This window comes from Hypanus sabinus, chromosome 4, assembly GCF_030144855.1.
Source record: "Hypanus sabinus isolate sHypSab1 chromosome 4, sHypSab1.hap1, whole genome shotgun sequence".
Classification (NCBI taxonomy): domain Eukaryota; kingdom Metazoa; phylum Chordata; class Chondrichthyes; order Myliobatiformes; family Dasyatidae; genus Hypanus; species Hypanus sabinus.
In genome coordinates, this window is record NC_082709.1 from 109,737,887 (window position 1) to 109,757,873 (window position 19,987).

A 19,987-nucleotide genomic window follows, 5' to 3' on the forward strand; every position below is an offset into this window, starting at 1 on the left:
AGAAGGAAATTTATGGCTGTATTCCACTTGAAAAAGTTACTTACAATTTAAGAGATAAATATGAAACATTTTTGAAAATTTGGCGCCCTTATTTACAAAAGACAGGATTAAATATATAGGTGCTCCGAAGATGAAATAATTGGTTATTTGGGGAAAGAAATAAATATATATACTAAAGTTATTACGAACTCCATGGAGCATGTGGGGATCTTCCGATATCCAGGCACTCTTTTTTTCTTTTTTTTCCCTTTCTTTCTTTCTTTTTTATATAGGGATGTTAGGGGGGAGGGGTGGTAGGGTGTATATATACTTTTTTTCATATATTTTCTTTTATTTCTGTAATTATTTGAAAACTCAATAAAAAAAGTTTAATTAAAAAAAAGAAAACCTTCCTGAACACACCTAACAACCTCCATCACATCTAAACCCCTTACCCTAGAGAGATGCCAATCAATATTGGGGCAATTAAAATCTCCTATCACGACAACCCTGTTATTATTGTTCCATTGCAGAATCTGTCTATCTGTTCTTTGATGTCCTTGTTACTATTGCGCGGTCTATAAAAAAAACACCAGTAGAGTTATTGACCCCTTCCTGTTTCTAACTTCCACCCACAGAGACTCAGTAGACAATCCCTGCATGATTTCCTCCTTTTCTGCAGCCATGATACTATCTCTAATCAGCAGTACCATGCCCCCACCTCTTTTGACTCCCTTCCTATCCTTTCTGAAACATCTAAAGCCTGGAACTCTAAGTAGCCATTCCTGCCCTGAGCCATCCAAGTCTCTGTAATAGCCACAAAATCATAGCTCCAAGTACTGATCCACTCTCTATGTTCATCTGCTTTATTCATAATACTCCTTGCATTAAAATAGACCCAACTCAAACCATCAGTCTGAGCGCATCCCTTATCTATTACCTGCCTATTCTCCCTCTCACACTGCCTATAAGCTTTCTCTATTTGTGAGTCAACCTCCCCTTCCTCCATCTCTTCAGTTCAGTTCCCACCCCCCCCATCAATTCTAGTTTAAATTCACCCCATTTGCCTTAGCAAACTTCCCTGCCAGGATATTGGTCCCCCTCAGATTCTAGTGCAACCCATCCTTATTGTACAGGTCATGCCTGCCCCAAAAGAGGTCCCAATACCTTATAGAGTATTAGTTATAGCTAATATCCTCTGAGGTGCTGCCTGCTTTAGAGGGTAATAGCTGTAAATGGTACCAGCTGAAAGAGGATGGAAAATGTCTTGACGGTGCAGCTGATCAGTCAGGGGGAGATATCAACAGGAGATAAATTATGTTGGAAGTGAAAAAAAGCAGCTCTGATACTAATTTGAAAGGTGATTATCTGAAGTTGCTGTATTTATGTTTGGGATCTGTAACATACATAGTTTGCCTTCATATTATTGTGCACCAATCATTAATTACTTTATTCTTCCAGAAATGATTGCTGCTGCCAAAAGTTATCATGTCACCTCAGAACTGCCCATATACCCAGGTAACATAAGCTTTATGCAATGCTGATTCATAACATTTACTATAAAAACTCAGCTGTATGTGATTAGACATGATTAGAAGTTGTCTTTTGTAAATTAAATCGGTAAATTGGTTTGTTACTGACAGATGTACTGACGAGCAGTGAAAAACATGTCTTGCATATGTTCCATATAGATCAATACAACAGTGCATTCAACTAGTACAAGGTAAAGCAATAACAGAGAGCAGAATAATATGTTACAGTACAGAGAAAGTACAGTACAGGTAGATAGTGAGGATCATAACTAAGAAAATTGTGAGGTTAACGATACTATCTTTACTTTTTATATCTTTTTATTAATTTTAAACAAACATAAGAGAAACATACAGAGAGTTTGAAAATACATAATTAATAGGTTAAAGTATAGATACAAATAGATGATAATCCATATATAATAACCTCTCAAATTCACAGTGATTATGAAAAAAGGAGTAAATAAGAAAAAAAAACCCTCCAAAAAAAACCATGGGCAGCATTATGTCAAAAATGCACAGCAGTGTCAATAACTCCGTACCTCCATCCGAATAATTAAGGATAATAAAAGTAAGGCTTAGGAAAAGTCAGTTTAGCTCATATGAAAATGTTGAATAAATGGTCTGATAATAGCAGAATCGAAAATGTCCTTGAGATTGGTGGTATGTGTTTTCAGGCTTCTGTATCTTCTCCCCGATGGGAGGGGGGAGACGAGAGAATGACTGGGGTATGTATAATCTCTGAATATGTTGGCTGTTTTACTGAGGCTGTAAGAACTATAGGCAAAGTCCATGGAGGGATAGCTAGTTTCCATGATGTGCTGAGTTGTGTCCACAACTCCCTGTAGTTTCTTGTGTTTATGGGCAGAGCAGTTCTAACATGCATATTTTTCTAACTCGAGGAACTGAACTGAATTTTGAAGAAAGCGCCCAGTGTTTTGAATCCCCAGACTCTGAATCCACAATGGAGGAGGAAGAAGAGGAGCAAGTAAAGCCATTTGAACTTGTTATTGTAAGATCAATAATAGCAGGAGGGGAGTCTATAAATTTGAGGGTAACTGGTGTAAAAATCTATTTTCACGAAGTATTGCAATTATCAGCAAATGTTCATTCTGCACTGTAATAAACTGAGGTGAGTACTGCAGAATTACCGGTTCCACTTAATTGCAGGCAATTCATGGAACTGATGAAAGAACGGAAATTTCAGAGTATGTTGCAAGCAGAGTCTAGAAAACCTGTAGTTGACTGGAGAAAAATGCAGCACAATCAGCTACACTGTTATGATGGTGATTGATTGATTGGTTGTCTGTCATATCCGATAACAGCACAAGGAAATCTGTGCAGGAAAGTTTATAAAGTGAAAAAGCAGTTGCACTGGGGCTAATCCACTCTATCAGCCTTGGAAATCCAAGTCCAGTGGTCGCAGTGGTCGTCACAGCTGGGGTCTTCTTGGTTGTAGTGGATAACCATGACTTCTTCCGTGCTTTGGTATGCCCTTCACTCCCTATGAAGCTTTGTAGAACTACCTTCCATTGGGTCTCACTGTTGATCTCATTTGTCCAGCTCACCAGAACTGACTTTGCATGCTGGGGTAGGCATAGTTCTATATCATCAGGTATGAGGCCCGCTGGCTTTCCTCACCTGGCTTGATCTGCCTATTGAAATGGTGTTCTAGGTTCTGGTTGCTGGTACATGAGAACATGAGAGCTGTGTGTCTGGTGGATACCAAGAGTGAGCGAGCTGCCCTAGAATGGACATGACAAGTCCCTTCACCACAGGTGCTACCCCCCCAAGACACTCCCTACACCCCATGCAAAAGCAATGAACTTGAAAATAGCTTTAAGAAATATTGTGACTGTGAACTAAGATACTAGAAAGACAGTGAAGCTGGTGATTATAAAAGCCTTTTTTATCCTAATAATTCCTGTTTAAGATGGTGCAGGTGAAGCACAGCAACAATTTGCTAGTAGCAAACAAAACAAAGAAGACTATAAATTACTGTATTAATCACACTTTCTCCCGCACATGGTTACTACCATCAAAAACCTGTAACATCCCTTTCGGAGCTGAGCTTTTGAATTGCCTGTACAACCTGGCATTTTTGTGGTGGGAACTAAAATCGCGGAGTTGCAGGACGGTTGTGGCATGGAGTATATGGGCTGAATCAAGGCAGTAGGGCCTGGGCCGGTGAGCAGGGAATGAGCCAATGTTTGGCCATTGCTGGAGCGGACTTGGGATGATTCAGAGGCAAGACAAGCAGAGGTGAGGCAGAGTTGAGGTAGTAGGGCTCGGTCTGAGAGTGAGGACTGACCTGCTGTTCAGCCAGTTTAAGCACTGGGCTGTTGTGACTATGAACAAAGTCACCTGAGAAACCCTGAAGCTAGTGGATATAGAAGCCTTTATTCAGCAAAATGCACAGCAGGTATCTCATTCAAGACACTCTTAGAAGAAGACCTAAAAGTACCCGACCCATTATTATACGATATTGTCATATGCTAAAGTTCAAAGGTAACAGCAGGACAATTCTATACTTACAATGTATTACATATAATTGTCAAACACGTCCTTTTTCACACCCACACTCCAGACACCCAAAATGAATGTTAATCAGCATTTACATACAAAATGCTGGAGGAACTCAGCAGGTCAGGCAATATCTATGGAAAAGAGTAAACAGTCGACATTTCGGGTTAAGACCCTCCTTCAGAATTCAGCATTGTCTCTATCATACATATGCAGACATCAAGGAAGTGGCGTTTACTGGTCTGTAATCAACCCCAATCTGCAGCTTCAAGAAGACCATTGTTCAGAGCTGTATTTAAAATTCAGTCTACATCCACGTTCAGGTCTAAAGACTGGCTGCTGTTGAAATTAGCTATACCATAACTCCAGAATATGTCCTAACAGAGGCCAGATTGAAAAGGTCAGGGTGTCGGGGCCAGAGGCGAAGGATGGGGTGGCTCAGCTTGCTGCTGATTGTAGTTTACTTGTCTCTGCAGAGAACTGAGGCTGTGGCCTGCAACTAATGGACTCCTGAATCAGCTGCAGTGATGATTGGCTGTGTGACTGTGTACTCAGTTTTGTAAACTTCAGTTCTGAATATTATTTGCTTACTTTTATTGTTTGCATAATTTGTTTTTTTTTCTGTACATTGGGTATTTGGCATACTTCTTTTTTAATGGGTTCTCTTGCACAAAATGCTGGAAGAACTTAACAGGTCACAGTTTAAGGATAAAGGGGAAGTCTTTTAGGACCGAAATGAGGAAAAACTTCTTCACACAGAGTGGTGAATCTGTGGAATTCTCTGCCACAGGAAACAGTTGAGGCCAGTTTATTGGCTTTATTTAAGAGGGAGTTAGATATGGCCCTTGTGGCTAAAGGGATTAGGGGGTATGGAGAGAAAACGGGTACAGGGTTCTGAGTTGGATGATCAGCCATGATCATACTGAATGGAGGTGCAGGCTCAAAGGGCCGAATGGCCTACTCCTGCACCTATTTTCTACGTTTCTATGTCTGGCAGCATCTATGGAAAGAAATGGAGAATTGTTGCTTTGGGCTGAGATCTTTCACCCTGCCTGATCTGCTGGGTTCCTCCAGCATTTTTGTGTGTTAATCTGGATTTTCAGCTTCTGCAGAATCTCTTGTGTTTATGATTTGCTGCCAGGAATACTAATGACAGCACAGAATGGCAGAATTCCAGCAGAGCAGTCTGTTTTCAATTCTTAAGATCATGAATATCTACAAAATTAGCACTTTTTGAAAAATAACAGCTTATCTTTCTGTGGAAGAAAACATCACAGTTGTCATTGTAGTAAATCACCACAACTAGTTGTTCCAACCTTGTATGTAATTCCCTGAGTTGGCTTCTGATTTCAAAATCATTTTGTCTTGATATACAGATTAGGTAGTGTGACTATTTTTTCTGCTGTTTGATTTTGTCCATCATTGATATACCTTTGACTCACAGTTACTTTTGTTCCATGAGTCTAAACATATTGACATACCATTCCCATTCTTGCACACTTTCAAATGTCCTCTCATATACAGAGTTCCTTATTAAAAGAATATATATAATGTTTATTACCTACTCTTTCTCATAGAAATTACAGCTTTCCAAAGTGATGAACACATGTACTTCTAAATTAACTTGAATATGCCTTGTAAACTCATTCTATTGTCAGCTTCCATTTGACATTTTGAGGATGATCATTAAAGAGTAAACAAAATAAAGGAAGTTTTATTGCAATTGTATAGGACCTTATGAGACCATACCTGCATTATTAAGTACAGTTTTGGTCTCAGGTTGCTAAAGAATGATGTACTTGCTATTGGGAAAGTGCAGTAAGTATTCGCCATACTGGTTTTGTAATGACATAAGTATGAAACTGTCTTGCTATAGGGAACCTGCAGAAATATACCATCGTTAAAAAGTAGTTTGTTGCCTTTAATTCTGTTCCTGTTATCTGGCTTTCTTGTACCAAACTTCAAAAAGTTGTGTTTCTCAAACTATTGGATTTGAAAACATTTCACCATCTTTAGTTAGAAATCTACGATGTCACAGACCTGCAATATTGTACATCTCAAATTTAATATTTTTAACTGAATCTGGAATTCAATTTCTGTTGGCCATTTCCAAGAGTATCTACAATTTTTAGACGTATTAAATATTCAAACCTTATTGTGAGTTCAACTATCTTTGTTGTGAATTCAAGGCTATTACTAATGTAGAAACTCAAAGAAAATACAAATATGTGAAGTAATACAATTATGAGCATCTCGTCTCATGTGTTTGTGCTTCTTGAAGCAAGGTTATTGTTAACTGAAGTCCCCTGGGAGTTAAAGTTGAAGGTGATGACATTTGATTTTAATTACAATTAGATTTGAAACTTGTCAAAATAAAATTTTCTTGTAAGTGATTTTTTATTGCCAGATAAATCATAATCATACACTTTGTCCTTTAATACCTGATGTTGCTCCATCATCAATAATGATAAATAAGTTCACTATAAGTAGAGTTATCAAAGGAAAAGGGAGAAGTGGATCAGCTTTGATGTAATGGCAGAGCAGTCTTAATGGGCCAAATGGTCTAATTCTGCTCTCATATCTTATGGTCTTATGATCTAAAATTTAAAAAAAACTGAAAATGCTGGTAATCTGAAATAGAAAAAGAAAATTCAGGAAACACTCAAGCAACATGTGTGGAAAGTGAAACGATTAACATTCCAGGTCAAAGACCCTTCTTCTGAATTAGGAAATAGAGAACAACAAATTAGTTTTTAATAGGAGAGAAGCTGGGGCAAGGATGGGTAGAACAAAGGAAATATCTTTGATCAAGTGTATTCAGATGGGTTAATATGAACAGTTACAAGTACATTAAACTTTTCTCTCTATATATTGTGTTGTAAGCAGCAAGGCTCTAGGACATTGTAAGTAGATTGCAATACCAGCTTGCTGATGAATCGTCATAGTATAGTTGCCAGTTGTTGGCAAACAGTCAGAACAATCCATATTTTAATACTTTAGTGGCAGTTTCAAAGATACGTTAAGGTGGTTGAATATTAACAATTTATCTTAGCATATGGCGAAGCAACTAAGCCACTTGGGTGGTTGATTGTCCATATCCTATCTCCATTTATCGAAGACAGGTGTGAGTTGTAACATTTGTAATATGTAATATGTAATATCCTGCATGATTTGGACCTCTGTGCTTTTGGTAAGTAAACTCACATATTTATATTGCCGCTTTTATAGCCACATGCAAATATTTTTTTTAACTTGGCATAATCAAAGTCTTGAACAGGCTTAAAGTTTTATAATGGGTGAATGGAAATATTTCTGATAAAACTGCATAAAATAAATCCACTGTTGTATTATAATCATTCTAACTGAAATGCGATTCAGTCCTTGGTGTTGAGGCTCATGTCATAAGTTCACTGCATTTTCCTATCCAACCCTATTCTCACATTTCATTTTGTTACTAGAAAAATAATTCACAGATAGAATGGTTGATGTGAATGACGTGTGCATCAATTCACAACAGTTTCATATTTTAGTTATAATATACAATAAAAAAACTTCTTTTCCAGCAGCTTTTGTACCAAGCTTCAGAATGTTTCTACATATCTAAAATGTTGGCGTGTGGCCTAGTGGTTAAGGCATTCATCTGGTGATCTGAAGGTCGCTAGTTCGAGCCTTGGCTGAGGCTGTGTGTGTGTCCTTGAGCAAGGCACTTAACCACACATTGCTCTGCAACAACACCGGTGCCAAGCTGTATGGGTCCTAATGGCCTTCCCTTGGACAACAACGGTGGTGTGGAGAGGGGAGACTTGCAGCTTGGGCAACTGCCGGTCTTCCATAAAAAAAAAACCTTGCCCAGGCTTGCGCCCTGGAAACTTTCCAAGGCACAAATCCGTGGTCTATTACTTTATTAAGTTGTTGAAAGTAATTTTTTCATCTGTTTTAGGGATTTTTTATTCATCAGCTTCCTGACCTGACAAGGCTCGCTTTCACCTTAAAGTATCTGAACCTCTCATTCAATAACTTCCGGGTCATTCCAAATGAGGTGAGAAGAATTTACTAAGTAATCTGTACATTGAATTTTTCAGGTCTGAGTGTTATGAGTTTTGTAGTAAAGTTCTTCTTGGCCAATTGCTATGCCTAGATTAATAATCAAAATATCATCATTAAAGATGTTGTAAACATGAATGAAGTAAAACAAATAGTATCTTATTACACCATAGGTACTGTACTTTCAAATTTGGTAGGAGTTTACAGTGTAGTCAGTCTTTGGCATTGTTATGTTAGTTGATATACCAACTCTCTTTCAAAGAATGAAAATGAAAACAAAAATAAAGCTACATAAAACTCTTGGCCCAAAGAAATGTAAAAAATCTTTAGAAACAACTAGCTGGAACTTGTCAAGGACAGTAGATGAATAGAAAAAACGAATGTCTTAAATCTTGCCATGACACGGAGGAAGTGGAGACTATCATTTTCTGAACTAACTCTTACTGGACTGAAGTAATTGAAAGCAGACATAATAAAGGCCTCACTGATAATCTGGTATTCAGAGATTATTTCCAAATAAGAAGTTATTTGTAGAGTGCTCTTTGATAAGGCAGAAGAATCAACAAAGGATTATAAGAATAGTCTGTGTCCAAGAAATGGAGTTTCCCAAAAGCTCAATGTCTGACTTGAACCGGCTGTAATTGGTGTGAAGTAACTTGCTGTGGCAACAAAAGCAAAGGAATGATATCAGAGGCATGTCTTCATTTGGGAGAAAATGGCTGAGGCAATGCCACCTGTAGCCTTGAGCCAGAGTGAAGGGTGGACTTAGGAAGGCCTGATGAACCAAAGCCAACAGGATTGAAATATAATGGTGCAGAACTGCTAAAGGGAAAGAATAAAAATGAAGGTTTTCAGAGGTTGAACAGTGATAACTTAGGAGACTAACAAGTAGGAACTCCGGGGAAAACAACATTGCAAGGAAGACCCCCATGCCGGGGAAAAGGAGAAGAGGATCAATCATTCGGCCAATGGGAGATCCCCTATTTTGATGTTGTGAGAGGGGTAGTTTAGGTGAGTACTGGTCCAAAGGAAAAACAGCATTCTGAAATTGTTGATCCATAGTCACTATAATTTATGTGGAGATTTGCATTTCATGTAAAAAAGTTGATAAAGTTGCTAGTTTGAATTATTTAGGATTTGTGCTGTTATTTACTTAAAAACTTAAGTTTGCTGACCAGGGTAAGTGTTAACAAGACGTAAGGTAACCTGTTTTTGCTTTTCTTTGCTAATAATTCAAATCTGAAGTAGCTTTTCAACTATTTTGCTTGAAAAATATTATAAGAAATATTTCTGATACATTAGAAATTACATGATAGAACATAGAACAGTACAGCACAGTACAGACCCCATAGCCCACCATGCTGTGCCGACCCTTTAGCCTAGGATCATTTTAATCCTTCCCTCCTTCATTACTGTGCATTCTTCTTTCATCCATATGCCTGAGTCTCTTAAATGTCTCCAGTATATCTGCCTCTACCACTATCCCTAGTGCCTATCACCTATATGTAGCACTTATTGGATTTGAAGCACCTAAGACTCTCTGTGTAAAATATCTACCTCTGACATCCCCCTTATACTTTCCTCCAAACACCTCAAAGTTATGCCCCCTCACACTAGCCATTTCCGCCTTGGGAAAAAGCCTCTGGCTATCCATTCTATCCATGTCTCTTATCATCTTACACATCTCCATCAAGTCACATTTCATCCTAATTCACTCCAAAGAGAAAAGCCCTACCATGCTCAATGTATCCTCAAAAGACCTGCTCACTAATCCAGGCATCATCCTGGTAAATCTCCTCTGCATCGTCTCTAAAGCTTCCACATTCTTAGTATAATGAGGCGAACAGAACTGAACCCAATACTCCAAGTGTAGTTTGACCAAAATTTTACAGAGCTGCAACATCATCTCATGGCCCTTGAACTCAGTGCCCCGACTAATGAAGACCAATACACTATACATTTCCTAACCCTTTATAAACTTGTGCTACAACATTGAAGAATCTGTAGACTTAGACCATAGGGATCCCAGAATAGATCCCTGCAGAACACCACTGGCCACTGATTTCCAGGAAGAATATGTTCCAACTACTTCCAGCCTCTGCTTCAATGAGCAAGGCAATTCTGAATCCCTGGATCCCATGCAACCTGACTTTCTGAATGAGCCTACCATGGGGAACATGTCAAATGCCTTACTAAAATTAATATACATGTCATCCACTGCTCTACCTTCATAAAATTGTTTTGTCACATCAGTTAAGTTCATGAGGCATGAACTTTTCTATTGTACATTTCTCTGAGTGCATCCATTCCAAATTTACACTCCCGAGTTCCTACTGAATAGCATCAAAGTTCATCCTTCCCCATACTGTCTGCTTTGATTCCTGTCCAAGGCTATGGAAAAGATTAGGGAGTTGTGGTCACTGTCTCCGAAATGCTCACCCAGCTGGTTACGCAAGATATTTAAGCAGTTAAAATATCAGTAAAAATTGTAGTTGAATGGAACATTTTAGGCTTCACTGAATTTGTTTTCTCATGCTATAAACTAGCTTTAAATTATTTGGTTTTCCAAGAGAACATTTTGTCAGAAGAAGTGGAAGGTTTCTGTTTGTAAATGATTATTTTGTTATTTTTATCATGATGAGGTCACTCTTTCATTGCTTTGCTTTGGTAGGATAAGAAAAATAAAGCAGAATGCACAACATAAAGTGAAATTTATCGTGCCTGGAAAGAGAAAATGTTTGGCCATAATGATTTTATGTCTGTTCTCTTGTGGCTTTTCCTTTCTTTATATTGAGTTTTGTAGACTATTATATCTAATTCTAATAATCCATCTTCTACAGACATGTTCCCAGCATTTATTGTATTTCTCTTTATTGGCTTATTTCATAGATTGATTATTACCAAGTGTTACCATTTTGACAGAAATTGTTGTTGAATTTCAAAACATTTTAAAAATGTGCAATATGTTTTCATATTGTCTGTTTTTTCCTTAAGATTTATCAATTCTCCTGCCTTGAAATGTTGAATTTAAGAGACAATCCAATTACAGAAATTTCTTCTGATATTGAGAAATTGACCAACCTGAGAATTTTTAACATTTCTTTCTGCATCATTTCAATTCTGCCTGTTGGGTAAGGAGGTCCAAGTTTCTTACAGAATCTAATATCAAAGTGCACTAGTCATGATAGAAAAATAAGTTTTGAGTGTGTGATTGAATTTAAGTATTTGGGTGGCATTAGACTTCCAACGTTCACTTTCCCAAATATCAGGCCAAAGGCATTTCTCACTGCAAAGATACGATTTGCATTTGCATTTAAAATAGATTTATGAACTTGAGATACAAAGATTAATATTCTGAAAGCATATGGAAACACTGTAGGTCTTCCAGGAATTCCAGTCCTTGGGGCAGCATTTAGCTTTTTATCTGTAAACTGTTATCTGTTGACTGATAAAGTTTGAGGCACAGGAAATTAGACTTGCAATAATCTCGGGGCGGGGGTGATATATGAATATTCTTAATCCAATTTACTCATAATCTTGTGTTAAAGATATATTGAGGTGACTGTTGGAGGTGGGGTGGGTATTCGTGTTGTTCCCCACTTTGCAAAAACCTTAATGGTGATCTCATTTTCCATTATGTGGTAGATTTTCTTCCTTCAATCTTTCCAGGGCATTCCTTTTTCTGTTATTTCACGCAATTACAACAATAGATTAATTTTCAACTGTATTACTGACAATGTTTGATTCATAAACTTTGCCCATGCTATCATTAGGCTGGTACTGTGTGAGCACATCTGTTAGCCATTGAACCTGTTGAGCAGATGCTAATTGTAATCTGACTGGCTTTGAGTACACTGCATGGACTCATTAGCACTATAACTTAGAGGCATTGCACTTCAGCACAAAAACAAGGAGCATCTTAATGAGCTTCATTACCTGGTGTATATTGTTGTATCATGGACCCAAGTCAGGAGCAAAAGATATAGCTGAAGGCAATTTCCACAAACTGTTAAGGATTTTGTTGTTCAGCTGTGCATCTTATTCATCAATTGATAGTTCAACTGAATTTGCAGTTATTTAGTAATGTATTTGAACCAAGGATATATTTAACATAATAAGATTTTTGTCATCAATCAGGATTCTTTGATATCTTCCCCCCACCCCTGAGAAAGCATCCAAATATGAAATGCTTGCTTTAAAACAATCGAAGTGTCAGCATAGATAGAGGGCTATCTAAAATTGGTATGCTGAAGATGGCGATAGAAAATTCCAGCAAATGCTTACAATATCTGAACTGGTTTTCTGCAGTTAGTTATTTACAAGGGATTTGAGCTGAGGGTATAGTTAACATAAGTAAGATTTTTACCATGAATCAAGATGCATTTTTTTCTTTCTAAGTCTATGCAAGTCTCTAGGGATATGTAGCATAATAACAAGACATTTTTTCACCTTTGCACAATGGCCTAATTTTCTAGTGCTTAGCTGGTTACGTTTAAAAAAAAGATGTGGCCAAGTCTCAAAAAATTATAAAGGTTAATTGATTAATTATTAGTCAAATCTTGGCCTATAATTATTTTATTTATTTAGTTATTTAGAGATACAGCATGTTATTTTATTTATTTAGTTATTTAGAGATACAGCATGCTGTATGTCTACCAACCCATACGTCTTTGGAATGTGAAAGGATTTTAATTTTATGACTAGAATAATTTACATTTTCCTTGGAACTATTCAATATAAGTTTTTATTTCTGATGTTATTGAAAAAAATTCATGGATATGTTGAACCTCTACAAATGAAGTGGATAGCTGAAAATGAATACGGTCCTGGAGTGGATCATGGAAAAGGATCTGGGTAGTTGTAGGGATGACTTGCAGTGGACTGAAAAGCTTGAGCATGTAGATAATAAGGAAGAGGATAGGCTGAAGCTTTTGGAAAGCATCAGGTTGGATAAATCACTGGGACCAGATAAGATGTACCCCAGGTTACTGTGGGAAGCGAGGGAGGAGATTGCTGAGCCTCTGGCGATGATCTTTGCATCATCAAAGGAGATGGGAGAGGTTCCAGAGGATTGGAGGGCTGCAGATGTTGTCCCCTTATTCAAGAAAGGGATTAGAGATGGTCCAGGAAATTATAGACCAGTGACTCTTACTTCAGTGGTTAGTAAGTTGATGGAGAAGATCCTGAGAGGCAGGATTTATGAACATTTGGAGAGGCATAATATGATTAGGAATAGTCAGCATGGCTTGTCAAAGGCAGGTCATGCCTTACTAGCCTTATTGAATTTTTTGAGGATGTGACTAAACGCATTGATGAGAGTTGAGCCATACATGTAGTGTATATGGATTTTAGCAAGGCATTTGATAAGGTACCCCATGCAAGGCTTACTGAGAAAGTAAGGAGGCATGTGATCCAAGGGGACATTGCTTTGTGGATCCTGAACTGGCTTGCTCACAGAAGGCAAAGAGTGGTTGTAGGTGGGTCATATTCTGCATGGAGGTTGGTGACCAGTGGTGTGCCTCAGAGATCTGTTCTGGGACCCCTACTCTTTGTGATTTTTATAAATGACCTGGATGAGGAAGTGGAGGGATGGGGGAAGGGTTAGTAAATTTGCTGATGACACAAAGGTTGGAGGTATTTTGGATAGTGTGGAGGGCTATTAGAGGTTTCAGCAGGACATCGATAGGATGCAAAACTGGGCTGAGAAGCGGCAGATGGAGTTCAACCCAGATAAGTGTGAGGTGGTTCATTTTGGTAGGTCAAATATGATGGCAGAATATGATATTATTGGTGAGACTCTTGGCAGTGTGGAGGATCAGAGGGATCTTGGGGTCCGAGTCCATAGGATGCTCAAAGCAGCTGCGCAGGTTGACTCTGTGGTTAAGGAGGCATACGGAGCATTGGCCTTCATCAATCGTGGGATTGAGTTTAAGAGCCAAGAGGTAATGTTACAGCTATATAGGACCTTGGTCTGACCCCATTTCGAGTACTGTGCTCAGTTCTGGTTGCCTCACTACAGGAAGCACATGGAAACCATAGAAAGGGTGCAGAGGAGATTTACAAGGATGTTGCCTGGATTGGGAGCACACCTTATAAAAATAGGTTGAGTGAACTTGGCCTTTTCTCCTTGGAGCGACAGAGAATGAAAGGTGACCTGATAGAGGTGTACAAGATAATGAAAGGCATTGATCGTGTTTGTAGTCAGAGGCCTTTTCCCAGGGCTGAAATGGCTAGTAAGGGAGGGCATAGTTTTGAGGTGCTTGGAAGCAGGTACAGAGGAGATGTCAGGAGTAAATTTTTTACGCAGAGAGTGGTGAGTGCATAGAATGGGCTGCCAGCGATGGTGGTGGAGGCAGAAACGATAGGGTCTTTTAAGAGACAGTTGGATGGATACATGGAGCTTAGAAAAATAGAGGGCTATGGGTAAGCCTAGGGAGTTCTAAGGTAAGGACATGTTCAGCACAGCTTTGTAGGATGATGGGCCTGTATTGTGCTGTAGCTTTTCTGTGTTTTTATGGGCCTTATCTAACTTTATTCAAGATATCCTGCAACCATAGATATCCAGCCTTTTCAGTCTGATTCTTCCTCCTTCATATTTTACCTAAGTGTTGGTTCTGAATGTTACTCTTCCCAAGGGATTAAATGTTTTCTAAATGTATTTCCCACTACAAATTCTACATTGGACGTACATTGGTGGATGTTTTTTCAGAGGGATTTGTTGATTAAGTTACTCCTAAGGACTTACAATTTATATTATTCTAGTTATATAATTGGACAGAATTGATGTACAAGCCTGTTGAAAGTTGGAAAATAAGCTGTTGGGATCTAAAACGTGGTGCTGATATCAACAGCAGTGTGCCAAGACCATGACTGTGTTCTTGAACATACCCTGTGTGTCATAGGTTAAGCTTGCTGAACTTAGTCAGTTCTATTGGCTCGTTAGTTGTTGGAAATGGCATAAATAATGGTTGCAAATAGAAGCTGAGTGACAACCAGCTGTGGTGCAATTAATATTTCAGTAATACTGTAAATAGTTGTTTAATTAAGCATTCTTTGTTTAGATAATTTATTACAGGTAATAAGTAAAAGTACGGGAATGGCATATGTCATTATGACACCACATCATAACTGCATGTCTCACTAAAGTAAAAACAAAGTCAACACATATTTATCCCTGGGCTCCCAGTTCTTCTTTCAATTAGTTAGTTTTGAAGTTACAAAACATAAGTAGTGACGAGTTAGTTTTAAAATGAACCTGAGATGTCTATTTACTGGTTGAAGTGCAGCACAACACTTTCCTTCTTCGCAAGGGGAGAGAGAGAGAGAAATAATCAAGTGAAAAAAAAGGCCAGCTTGTGTTTTTTGGAAAAGGAGAGAGATAGTCAAGCTAAAAAAAAGGCAGAACCCGTACAAAATTCATGGGTTCATAAACAATGCATACCGGATGATAATAATAATAAATAAAAGAAAAAAGCAGAAATAGCTGGGTACATTGGAAGGATGACAAGTCTGATAACAATGAGAGCGACATAGGACTGGGTAGCCTTGAGGCTTACAATATTAAAACTAACAGGAGACAAGCAAAATGGCTTACACCAGAAGTGAATGGCAAATTAATTAAAATGGAATTGGACACTGGCTCTGCTCTTTCAGTCATTACACAAAATTAATTTGAATGGCATTTCAAAGGTACTGAACTGAAGCCTGCAGATATACAGCTAAAAACTTACATTGGAAAAAAGATAGCTCCTCTGGGAATGACATTCCTAACAGTGAAATACAACATCCAACAAGCTGTATTGGGTATATGTTAAATACACTGTGGGGCCATGATTGACTGAGACAGCTACGGCTTGATTGGAGATTCATCTATCCTTTGCACACTGAATCCCCGCAACAGTCAACTGAAAGCAAATTAAGAAAGGTACTGGATGATTCCACAGCAGTCAGTGTTCGTGGATGGGATTGGAAAAGTCGAGAGTAAAATAGTGCTAAATGAAAATGCCATACCCAAGTTACAAAGCCTCATCCTTTTCCTCATACTATCTCTAATAAAGTAACCAGTGAACTTGATCACATTGAGGTTGGAGAAATTCTTTCCGAGGTTGAGTGGAGCCCGTGGACAATGGCACTGGTCCCAGTAGCCAAGAAGAATGGATCTTTTGGAATCTGTCATGATTTTAAGGTCACCATTAACCCAGTACTGAAAGTAGATCAATACTCTCTGCCCAGAATAGAGGATATCTTTGCAAACCTTTATGGAGGAAAACACTTCAGCAATGTTGACTGAGCTAAGGCCTACCTACAGATGGAGATGGAAGAAGAGTCCAAAGTGCTTCTCATCATAAACACTCACATAGGGTTTTATCACTTTTATAGGCTGATTTTCAGCATAGGATCTGCACCTGTACTCTGGCAGAAAGCTATGAATCAGGTGCTGCAAAATTGCCCAGGCCCTCAGTGTTATCTGGATTGTTACACCATTGTTACTAGTAAGGCTGACAAGGAACGTCTCCAAAATCTCAAGATTGTTAAAAAGATGAGAAGATTATGGGCTCAGAGCTCAGACCATGATGCAACAAATGTGAATTCTTCAAACCAAGCATCACTTCCTGTGGTCACACCATTGACGCACAAACATTACACAAGTATGTTGAGAAAATTTAAGCAATGATGGATGCCCCAAGACTAAAGGACATGTCACAATTGTGGTCCTTTTAAGGATTTGTCAATTACTATAACAGACTACTGTCAAACTTGGCTACTGTGTTCCACCCTTGAACTCATTTCTGCAAATCTGGAAGAAATGGCAAAGGACAAAGCAATCTAAGGTGGCTTTCAAAAAGGTGAACAAAATGGTGATGGCAGACTCTGTACTCACTCATTATGATCCACATCGTCCTGTGAAGCTTGCCTGTGATGCTTCATCATATGGTATAGGTGCAGTCATGTCACGTAATGAGGGATGGAAGTGAACTCCCCATAGCCTTTGCATCATGTTCCCTTACCTCCACAGATTAACAGAGACCTTTGGTCTGGTTTGGGGTATAAAACATTTCAACCAGTACCTGAATGGGAGAGAGTTTACCCTTGTTACTGATCATCAACCACTAGTGTCAATTTTCCATCCCAGAAGGGTGTTCCACTAACAGCAGCAGCATGAATGGAGAGGTGGGCTCTGTTTCTTGGAAGACATAATTACAAGATTGAATTCAAGAGGACAACTAATTGTGGAATTGCTGATGGGTTGTCTTACTTACCCTTGGAAAAGGAAATACCTGAAAACTTTATAAAAGAGGAGATTCCCCTTGACCTATTTTCCCTTATGCAAATCAAAAGTCTTCCTATTACGGCAGATATAATCCAAAGACAAATCAGAAAATACTCTTCAGTATCTCAGGTCTACATGGCCACCCAAAATAGAATATGCAGCAGAAAGCCCAGTTCCCCGTTTTACACCAGCAGAGGCCCTTGACAGGTGTTGCCTTACGTGGGGATTGAGAGTTGCACCATCCAAGTTGAGAGCTAAAGTGTTGGAGAAGCTACATGCCAGTCATCTAGGTGTGGTAACAGTGAAAGCTTTGTCTTGAAACTTTACTGGCCATAACATCTACCTTCCTCTCCATCCCTCCACTTTCTGACTTCATTAAATGGCTTGAAATAGATCAGCAGATCAAGCAGCTTGCCATGGATTGTTTGAAACACCAACATGTCCAGAAGATGCCACGAGCATCTTGGAGAAGAAAGGAATCCAGAGCTGTCAGAGTATCTTCCTGCAGTCCCAGAGTCAGTTCCTACAGCCATCATGGAGGAGGCCCCAGAATCTGCTTCACAGCAATATGTCTCTCCTGTCAAGCAGAGTGACTTGGTGTTTCCATACCAGGCTGTAATGCAATCTGTTTGGATACTCTCCACTGTCCATCTATAGAAGTGTGTCACAGTTTTTGGTGACATTTCAAATCTTCGCAAACTTCCAAGAAAGTAGAGGCACTATTATGCTTTCTTTATGATAATACTTATGTGTAGGGCAGCACAGTAGCATAGTAGTCAGCACAACATTTTAGAGTGCCAGCTCTATAAGATCAGTTCCCACCACTCTCTGTAAGGATTTTGTATGTTCTCCCCATGAGCACATGGGTTTCTTCCTGATGCTCCAGTTTTCTCCAAATTTTAAAAAACTAGTTAGAGTAAGTGAGTTGTGGGAATGCTGGTGTTGGTGCCAGAAGCGTGGTGACACTTGCAGGTTGCCCAACACAATCCTCGCTGATTTGATTCAATGCAAACAGCACATTTGACTTTGATGTGCATGTAACAAATAAAACTGATCTTTTATCTTGCTTGTCCATGATTAAAATCCTCTGATTTGTTAACACCAAAGAATTTAAAGCTATTGGCCCTCTCACCTCCATTCCATTAACAAGGACCATGGGCATTAGAGCTGTACTTAGCTTCTGTAAATTCCAGTGTATAAGCCGAGAATTTGGCCCTAAATCTTGGTCCTAAAATTAGGGGGTCAGCTTCTACAGAGGGTGCCAACTTTGGAAAAATGAATACACGGAAGGCAGGTCGTATTTATTGGCTGTTTTTGAGTCAAATTCATTCCACTGTCGACACATGAATTCTTTGAATGATTTGTTTAAACTCACATCTAGTGGCTGGAGCACGGACATCAAACCACCAGGGATGACAGCAATGTCCGTATTTTCAGCTTTCAATGCTGTTTTTGTCTCACCTGACAAGTGCACTTTGAACACATCCCAGACAAGTAGCAACTTTTCCTTCCTGAAACCTTCGGGATGTCGACGCCACACCTCTTTAACCCACTTCAAGCAACCTGCTTCATCCATCCAGCAGCGTTCTTGAACGTAAACAACAACACTCTGCAGGAATTTTCTGAGCAATCTTTGTTTTTTGTCTCAACACAAGATCACGTCTATTCATAAATCGGGTGCACCAACTTCACGTAGCTTTGAAATTTTCACTGACCTCATGATGTTTTTCGGCCCGTTTCAACACTTGAACTCGAATCATTTCTCTGGTAACGATGTATCCAGACGATTGCTGGTGATTCACGCACTCTAAAACTTTTTCTTCCAGTTCTGGCCACTGGCGTGTTTTCCTGCGGTTTGCACATTTCATCTTTGGCATTTCCCTCAACGTGTCCTCTGCCTTTCTCCACTCCCACTTGTTTCTCGTTTACACTAAACTTATTAGCAGCTGCAGAATTATTTGTTCCTTTAGCAAAATCAACAACCTTCAGCTTGAAGCTATCATCATATCATATTCGTTTTAATCTTTTGTACGTGGTGGTGGCAAACTCAATACTGAGTAGATGTATTGATCCCACCACTCCATGTTATGTTTTAACGAGATTGTGATGGGCACTAACTGGTTTCACAGGGGTTACATTTCAGAGGATTCTTTACCATTGGGAACCCAATCCAAAACTTCCCTCCTTGATTTATTTATTAAGAATTTGCTTATAACACTCTACAATGTGTAGGCCTGTTTTGTTAGCAGGTACTGTTTCACAAAATTTCCAGGGTCCAGATCCAGCAAAGCTGAGTAACGGCATGTGAGATCTTGTGATCTTTTCTGGTTAAATCAAAAACCTCTACAAAAGGGGTCAGCTTATCCAAAGGTAACATGAAAAAGTCACTTTTTTAACCTTGAAAATGGAGGCGGTGGGGGGGGGGGGGGGGGTTGGCTTATACTCCGGAATATACAGTACACAATCGTAAGTATGTTGAGCAGGCAGCTAAGCATACAGCCATGAAAGAGATAGTGTTGCTAATCTGTACTAATTGGGGTTTGTCTCTGAGGAAGTGGAGGAGCCAATTGCAGAATAACATTCTACTGTTCTTTCTGTAATCCTCAGTCAGAGTGATGTGGAGCCTTCACAGAGACATGAG

At 39.0% G+C, this 19,987-nt stretch overlaps 1 protein-coding gene across 1 annotated transcript in view; it reads left to right on the forward strand.

Moving 5' to 3' along the window:
* The window catches only part of LOC132393077 (leucine-rich repeat-containing protein 63), a 106,402-nt gene that overhangs the window by 48,516 nt on the left and 37,899 nt on the right, over positions 1-19,987 (forward strand). Inside the window, exons 5-8 of the mRNA XM_059967854.1 lie at positions 1,441-1,497; positions 2,411-2,562; positions 7,972-8,070; positions 11,070-11,206. Coding sequence (XP_059823837.1) covers positions 1,441-1,497; positions 2,411-2,562; positions 7,972-8,070; positions 11,070-11,206 — 445 coding nt within the window. The remainder of the gene's footprint in view (positions 1-1,440; positions 1,498-2,410; positions 2,563-7,971; positions 8,071-11,069; positions 11,207-19,987) is intronic.